Source organism: Arachis stenosperma, chromosome 9 (genome assembly GCF_014773155.1).
Source record: "Arachis stenosperma cultivar V10309 chromosome 9, arast.V10309.gnm1.PFL2, whole genome shotgun sequence".
Taxonomy (NCBI): domain Eukaryota; kingdom Viridiplantae; phylum Streptophyta; class Magnoliopsida; order Fabales; family Fabaceae; genus Arachis; species Arachis stenosperma.
This window is the reverse complement of record NC_080385.1, coordinates 90,473,011-90,482,088: the sequence shown is the minus strand read 5'-3', so window position 1 is coordinate 90,482,088 and position 9,078 is coordinate 90,473,011. Positions and strand designations below refer to the sequence as shown.

At 34.6% G+C, this 9,078-nt stretch overlaps 1 protein-coding gene across 2 annotated transcripts; it reads right to left on the bottom strand.

Moving 5' to 3' along the window:
* Positions 1-346: 346 nt before the first annotated feature.
* On the bottom strand, positions 347-5,372 carry LOC130948786 (TOM1-like protein 6). Of its 2 annotated transcripts, none has more exons than XM_057877652.1 (10): positions 5,158-5,372; positions 4,887-5,056; positions 4,154-4,232; positions 3,952-4,050; positions 3,373-3,486; positions 2,865-3,028; positions 2,661-2,742; positions 2,495-2,580; positions 2,046-2,381; positions 347-1,817 (listed from the first exon to the last, which is right to left on the bottom strand). In XM_057877652.1, exons 2-10 carry the CDS (start codon positions 5,003-5,005, stop codon positions 662-664), a joined length of 2,235 nt encoding a protein of 744 aa, XP_057733635.1. In that variant the 5' UTR covers positions 5,006-5,056; positions 5,158-5,372; the 3' UTR covers positions 347-661. The 2 variants fall into 2 exon arrangements, with proteins under 2 accessions (XP_057733635.1, XP_057733634.1); XM_057877651.1 differs by having other exon boundaries at positions 5,153-5,368.
* Positions 5,373-9,078: the final 3,706 nt, after the last annotated feature.

Genomic DNA, 9,078 nt, shown 5'->3' with positions numbered 1-9,078 from the left:
TTGGAGCTACCTGGGTCCGTGTCAGCTGACAGATGATACATGACATGGAATTGCACAATGGCAAGTCGCAACTTGTCAGGGGTAGCCTCTGCCTCTGCCTCTAAAGAAGTAACCTTAGCTGAAGTGGTGGGTTTGACATAGCAATGGTGAGCTTCAAGCACTCGTGCAGTGTATCAGGACAGCACCGTTGAATGATTTGTTGCTTATTCAAAATGTTGCGTAGCAATTCTACCGAAAGTTAGAAAAATAAACACGTACAACAGTTAGCTTTGCGTATAGAAAGAATGTTATACGCACGTAATTAGCATCTGTTCAAAACACCTAAAAAGAATTCAACACATTTGAGATTGAAATTAAGGTGAATGCTCTCAATATGCACAAATGTTAAAAATTTCCGTGCCAATTATAGTGGTCAAAGATCAATAAATCTTAAAAATGAAACCACTACCAGAAAGAAATCTTTTATCAAAGAATGCTCCGGAGTCTATCGTCTGAGGGAACACTCAAAACTAATGACTTTATGATCTACTCATAAGTAGGAAACTGCAGCTGAATCAATCTAAATAACTTACATAACCTTAAAATAAATAGAAAAAAAAAAAAAAAAAAAAAACAGGTATAAACCATATCAACATTGCATGCTTTTTACAATAATAGAACTTCACTTGCGCCCTCCAACCATGCCAGGTCCCATTGTACCTGACATGCCGGATGACGTTCCACTACCAGTCATCTTCACCCTTCCATCTGTGTTTCCAAAAACATTCAAATCTTCAAATAGTCTGTAAGATGGAATAAAGGGCCGTTGTCCGCTGCCGGTACTGCCTGGGCTCCTTTGGCCGAAATTTGCCCCCACAGCAGATCCAGCACCATTGGAAGGAAATGTAAAAGGCCCTGTTGTGTTGGCTTGAGGATTGGAGAACGAATTTGTAGGAGATAAATGGTTTTGATAGTTGGGATAACCCGGTGTTGAGGCCCATGGTGGTGGAGGGTAACTTCCCGGGTACTGAATGTGCTGATTTTGAAATCGTTGCTGCTGTGGTGGAGCTTGAAAGTGCTGTGGTGGAGATTGTAACTGTGGTTGGGGTGGGGATCGGAGCTGACCCTGGAAATGTTGAGGTTGGGGTTGGGCCTGGAAATGTTGGGGTTGGGGTTGCAAATGTGCGTGTGAGGGTTGATACTGTGGTGAAGCGCTATATTGAGGATGCTGGGACTGCAATGGTGGCTGAGTTTGTTGTTGGAATGGTTGTGATTGCTGGAACTCAGTTTGTCGATTATTAAGTGATTGTTCGGATTCATACGAGGGTGGGGTCTGCAAAGGTGGCTGATTTTGTTGTTGGAACGGTTGTGATTGCTGAAACTGAGCTGGTTGATTATGCAGTGATTGTTCGGATTCATACGAGGGTGGGGTCGCAGACTGGGAGCGGGACTGAGATTGGGGTTGATACATCTGTTGCTGTGACTGGACTTGAGGTTCCGACGGCGATTGAGGCCTAGCCCATGGCGCGACATAACTGTTGTATTGCTTATTCCCGGGATATGTTTGGGGAGCATTAGAATACCCCTCTGTTGTGGATGGATTAGCTGCTTGATGCATTCCTTCGACAGAGGTTGCTGATGACGTATAATTTTCCTGTGGAGTCGATGGTGTGAGGGACAAAGTGAGGCTCAGCAAGTCAATAATGTCCTGATCCTTTCCAGTACTAACTGGTGCAGGTGGATCGGGAAGAGCTAATGCATTGGATGGGACAGTAGTTGAGGAATCTGCCACATGTGACGTCACGCTCATTGACGCTGCCGACTGTGTCTTAGAATGTCTGCATTAGTGATAAAAATTTCATGCTGAATCAATAATTGGTTTAAAAAATGGAACCAATTCATTGATCCTGAATTGTTCCAGGGCACCATAGACCAAAATGCATGTCCAAGATTATATAACACTCATGCTTCCTATTTTCACATCACAATTGCAACAGGGAAGAAAATTGACTTTCCAAAACCCATGCCAATTAAAATATAAATCCAAATGATTAGTCCTAGCTGACCTTCGAGCTAGCTGTGCAAATTCATCTTCTTCCTCTTCATCACTCAATCCCGAAGTTTGAGAATAGAGAGGGGCTGGTGGGCTAGCTTTAGGCGTTGAAATAGACTCTACGGGACTGCGGCTGGGGCTCTTCATGTCAGTCTCATGGCTGGGGCTCCGCACATCAGTTTGATTGAAATTTGAGTTAGCTTCATCTGGCAGAACTTCACCTGGTGGAGTGCTGGAACCTGCACGTTGAATTGGAAGGGGATTCCCTGTAGCAATTGCATCATGTTTTGCAAGCAAACTCTGAATACTATCATTTAGTTCAAGGCCTCGTCCAAGAAGCTCCTCATCCCTGAAAGAAACCTAGGATTATTCCACGCATCTTGTGGACATGCAGAGTTCATAAAGCAGTCGACAGGTGTTGGGGTCTGTGTGACATGTTATAACCAGTCTATAGGAACTAACCCAGTTGTTGTTAGCATCTGCATCAATTTTTTCTGGTTGGTGCGACAGCGATCAACAAGATCAACAATTACTTCGTCTTTTACAGCCTGCTAAGCATAAAACAAACTAAATTTAGCTTACTGTGGCCTGAGATAATTCAGCAAGACCAAGATATCATCCAACGTACCGTACGGTCACTAGGATTCACAGCTTGAAGCATGTCACTCAACAGGTCCATAACATGGCGCATGGATTCCAAGCTTGACAAACTATGAATTATAAAAAAAAATAAAAGAGGACAAGGAAAAAGGAGAGATATTTTAGTTTACACAAGTCTGGTGACAGGTCAGCACCAGCGGTTGGCAACATAGTGAAAAAATTGAAATTTCACCTCAAACTTTCTATCTCTGTTGCCATTGTTTCGTCAAGTGTTTTTGAAGAACCGCTTGGCATCCCATATCCAGCATGCATACTTCCTGAAGCTTGATGGGTAGGAGGTGGAGTAAATATTGGAGACGCATCTAAAGAACGCTTTGGAAACACTACTCCCGTTCGCTGCCATTTATAAAGTCCAAGAGAGTGTGATGGATATGATATAAAGGTCATTCCATTATTAATTAAATGTACCTTTGGCAGTTGGCCTTACATATATCAATGCCATCTACATTTGAAATGTAAATTGATTGCATCAAAGGGAATAATAATAGGTTTAGCAAGGGGAACAATTCATGCTAAGCTTTGTAAAAGTTATATAACCCAACCATGAAATAGAAGAGAGGAAATACCCCAAAATGTCAAGTTAAGTTAATATCAATTTTCAGTCTAGCATTCAGCTCTGCATGTACAACTATAACAAGGCACGATAAGACTTTTTCAAGAAACTCTGTTGATATACTTACCTTCAATTCTTCATATGCCCAATAGTACTGAGGATACTTTCCACCAGGCCCGCCAAATGCCTCTTGCCATGAGTCCAGCAATACTAAAATTTTATCCCTCACTTGCATATGTGCCTAAATTATCATCAAATGAATTTCAAATTAGACAAGATTAACCACGGTTAAACGGCATTAATTCAAGTTGCCTCCAAGATGTTGATTGATTGGATATATCATCCTACATCCAAATAGCATCAATACTAAGATTGTTTCGATAGGTGTACATCATCTATGTTTTGGTCGATCAATTAATCCAAAGAGCAAAACCTGAACAATAGGGGCTTTTTACTTTGCTATGAAAGACGACCAGAAATATTAATATTTGAGCCAATAAGACAAGAAAGAGAAGTGAATTAAGTTGATGTCAAATTATTTGGCAACTGAATCAAACTACATCATATTGATGGATCAATTTTACTAATAGACCACTAGTTCATAGCAATAAATACACACTCACCAAGGGTCAATAATGCACTAGTGAAATCACATATGCAACTTAAATAAGAATGATTCTCAAGTTTCTATCTGACACCACCTTACCTTCTTCCTTACAATTTTGATCATCTCATCCAATATGTTCCTCTCAGCAATTTGAAAGTGGACCTGATCACCACAATTCTTCACCATTGTCTCCAAAAGCTAGAAGAAAGAAAATCAGAAACCATAAATCAAGCTCCAAAACAAATAAATTTGACATCAGGTACAACAGAATACAGAAACAATCAAGTTGAACTTTTGGTACCGTGAGAGCTAGTAATTGAACTTTAGTGCTCTTATGTTGTATTCTCTTTTTCACAGCTTTAACCACATCTTTAGGCTGCCTGAGAAATTAAGCATGTGCTACTCATCAATGATTCAGCAAACAATACAAATGTTTTTTCTTCACAAAGACTAATATGGTGGAAGGAGATAAATACAGGAAGGCGGGTTAGGGAGAAAGAAGCAATTTGACAAATTAGCTTGGAAATTCATCCACAAACCAGAAAGGAAACTAAGGTTACAAATTATTGTTGCATTTTGAGAACAACTAAAAGGAAACAAAATAGAAGTAATCATAATATTTTTGTTTTTGGAAAAAAAAAAAAAGGGATAAAAAGGAAGAGAAAAAGAAAGAAGAAATCAAAGAACAACAATATGCTTCATGTCCCAGATAATTCAACTAACCAAATTTTCACATCAACATGAACAAAATCACCCAAAACACCAAATTTATTTATTTATCTTTTTGGGGATGAAAAAGATATGCAATTTTTACACTCAATATTTCATCTCAACATAAAACACAAACACAAGCATGAAACACAAAAAAGGATATAAATCATTAGCATGTGGCAGATGATCAAGGTCAACACCTAAAAATAATAAAAAAAAATATAGAAACAAGAAACAAAATGATAAATTATATATATAAAAGGCTCAAAATTGACATGCTATCTTTCTCCCCTTTTCCCCTCTTTCTTATCCTTGAAGATTACCAATGATTAGAATTAATGGAGTCACAAATTTCGATGTTCATGGTCCAATCAGGGCCCATAAGAAGATCGCTGGTCGCCTTCTCAACTGCGACAGTAGCTGAAGAAGAAGAAGAAGCCATGGTGTTTTTCTTCTCTTCACCCTTCCTTTGATTCACTCTCTCTATGAAAACCTTCAGAGAGCAGCAAATGATTATTCATCAAGAACCAAAAATCATAAAACGTAAAAAAACAAAAGTTTACGGTAAAATCGTTCAGAGAAACCACACCTCACCGAAATTGTTTAGAAGAGAGGGAAAAGTTCACGAAACCCTAGCGCAATTCATGAATGAAACCAATCGGAAAAAGCAGAAAATAATAATCTGGAAAAGTCGTCGCTTGTTTTCTCAAATAACGCAGGTTTTTTCTCTCGGCTAAAAAGGAAGCAAATTCGCGAATTTTCTCATTTCCATGCTTTTTTTTTTCATTAATTAATTAATATTAATTTTCCTTCTCTGTAGAAATATTTTCCCGGAAAATTCGTAATTTTCTTCTTTTCGTTCTCTCTCTCTGTTTCTTTTCACTAATCGAAGGGTGTGCGAATTTTTGAGCGGTGGTGTTCAACTTTGAAAGTAAACCCACGCGTGGTTCTATGTTGTGTTAAGACACGCGCGCCAACGTGGCAGATAATTATGAAAAGTGAGAAATGGAATTTGCGCATTGCCCTTTTTCTCCTTCATCATCACTCAACTCCTCAACTCGTATCTTAGCACGGTGATGACGATGCTATCACCCATATAAAGATTCTCACATTTTTAATGATAAAATTGAATAAACCACGATTTTTGGTATTACAAAATTTTGTTCTCGATAAAAGGTTTTCTAAGAAAAAATAACATTATCATCTAAAGAAAAATGATCAGACAAAATCTAATATATAAAGTTTTTCTTGTAAGTATATTTTAGAATATATATTTTTATTTGATAATTTTATGTTAAGTAAATATTTTTGACAATTTATTTTTTAGATAAGTGAAGCAAGAATGAGAATTATCAATTTTTTGGCATAAAAAAAAAGAAAAGAAAAGATGCAAGCATTTACAAGATAACAAAAAGATCGAAAAAGAAATATGAGAGATTTTGATCAATTTAAGTATATTAAAAATATAAATGATAAAATTTTAACTACAAATGAAGCGTATTAACAAAATATAGGGGTGGTAATAGATAGGATATGACAGAATTTATTCGTTAGTTATCAAAAATATGTAATATTATTATATAATTTGATGATAATTTAAAATAAAAATTATTTTTATATATAAAAATATATATTAAATTATTAATTAACGATATTTTTTTAATAACTAAGAATTTTTTATATTTAGTGAGAAGTTTTTAATTTAATATCTATTTAAAATATATTTTTATATAAGTATATAATATATACATATATAAGGTGTGAATTGGTCGAATAAAATGAAGATTCTAACCCACACAAAAATCTTATCTATTATAAATTAGGGTTGGTAATTCTACCCGATCGAATTAAATCGAGTTAATTATCTGTGAGTATGATGCATATTATCACCTCTAACAAAAGATGAAAAAAAGTATTTTCATGAATTATTTAATAATAAATATATGAATCTTTTATGTTTGCGTTGGACGGGGAGAAGTTAAAGGGAGATTTTGACGAATTTAAGATTTTAAAGTTAAAGAGACCTTAATATATGAAAAATGGTAGAATAGTAGCACGTAAGATTAAAGTTTGGGAATATTAAAGAAGAAAATATGTATATTAACTAACTAAATTTTTAACAAATTGAAAAAGAGTATTTTAATTGTTATTTACGTAAATAAGAGAGATATATAAAATTGTAAAAATTATTTAAATTAAGTTTATAATTTTTACTATAAAGCCGTGAAAAATAATAATCAAATGAAAGTTAAGAGACCCAAGTTTCGAAAGATTAATTTAGTTATATATTAGATAGATCTATCACAGAGGGCAGAGGCTACATATATGTTAACAAAAATAATAGAAAGATACAGAATAATAAAAAAGATCTAGAGGCTACATATATGTTAACAAAAATGATAGAAAGATACAGAATAATAAAAAAAATCAACATATAATATTTATTGATTTGAAAAATACATTCAATATGATATAAAGAGAGCATTTGTAAAAGATTTTGGAAAAAAAGAACATAAATTGTTTACGTTTTGCAATTAAGTAAATAGACGATGGAGTTATGGCTAGTATGAAAATCCAATATGGTATAACAAATGAATTTTTTATTAATATAATATTATATCAAGGGTCATTTCTAAATTCATATTTTTTCACGCTAATGCTGGAGCGATAATTATTGAACATATATAAGAACCTTGTGTCATTGTACATATTTTTTTAGGGTTGAGTACGATTTTGGTCTCTAACATAAAGGTCGAAAATTTATTTTATTGTTGGCCTTTTTTTCGCCACAAAATGACTCTAAAAATTTCAGTTTATTTTAAAATCGTTATTTTCACTAAATTTTTTATTTTTATTACCATTTTACCCCTAATTAAAAAAATTATAAAATAAAATTAAAAAAAAAGAAAGAGAACGACTGGGGGAGAAGAGAACGGGGGCAGGGAGAAAGAAAAGGGAAAAGAAAGAGAGTCGCGGGGGTGGGTGTGGGAAAGGTGGCCATTGCGCCGCCACCTGTGATGCAGAGTGGAGAAATTTCATGCCGCCGCCGCCACCGCTGCTTCCTCGCCATTCTCGTTGCAAGTCGCAGCATCATCACCACTGCTGCAACCCTTTCTACGCAATCCACTACCACCACCGCATCTCTCCTCTCCTCGCGATTTGCAGTTCACCGCCGTAGCCCTTTCTCTCCCACCACCGTCGCAAACCCTCCTCTCCTCTCTGCTTCCGGTTTTGCTTTTGTTGTTGCTTTGATTTCATTATCCATTGTTGTTGTTGGTGTTGTTCTTTTAATTGTTGTTGTTGTTTCACTACTTCTACTTTCTATTTCTGTATTCTACTTCTGCATGTTGTTTTTGCATTCTACTTCTATTTTTGCATTTTGGAAAAGATGGGAGAAGGACATTTTCGTTCGAATGACGATTTTTAAACAAAGTGAAACCTTAAGGACTATTTTATAGCAAAAAAATGGTTTGAGACGAAATAAATTTTTAGCATTTACATTAAAGATCAAAATCGTATTTAACCTTATTTTTTACTGACGATATCATTTTTATGGGAGAATCGTTAAAAGATTTAAATAAAATTTTGTATTTGTAGAGATAAATTTTGGAGGTACATGATCTGTGCATAAATCATATGATGAAGTGTATATACGTGGAATTTAAGTTTAATAGCAGAAGAGAAAAGACTAACAAAAATAACAACTAGTGGAGTTGTTATACACAAGTTAAAAATTTTAAGTAATAAAAAAGTATTTTAGATTTATATGCGACCAAAAAAAGTTTCTTTAAATTTTAAGTATAAATTTTATTGCACTAACATTAAACCAATTATATATATTGTATGATACATAATATTGAATGACAAAGAATAAACATACATGAATATATGTTTAGCCTTACTGAAACAAAGATACTTCAATTAACGAGCAGTCATATACATTGAGACAGAATAAAAAAGGTGACGAGAGAAAGTTGGAATAAAAAAATTTATCTTTTTCTTTAAAATTTATCTTTTCTTTGTTGTTCAAGAAAAATTATAATACATGCCATGCTTTTCTTTTTATAATTCCATCAATGGGTTGGAAGATACATATAAAGGTATTATATAACACTTTTATTGAGACTTTTGAATTTTCACCTCCTTCTTTTTTTCATATTATCTCCAGAGGATTATGGCGCATCGAGAGAAGAAACCAATGAAAAACAGTCTTGATCAGCGAAAAATCAATGTGCTTGAATATTGACAAATACATCAAATTACATCAAGTAATACTACGATAAGTGGATATTGTTCCCACGAGAATTAAAGATTGAACAAGAAAAAATTGGTTTGAATCGCTACTTAAATCAATTGAACTTGGATTATAGAGGGTTGGAACCGTGTCTTGCTTGAAACTTTGAATGATTATGGGCTTTGAATCTTAAATACTTGAATGGTTGTGGAGGTTTTAGAGATATTAATTTTTTCAGAAAGATTAATCTGTATGAGTATTTATTTTAATGCATGTAAAAA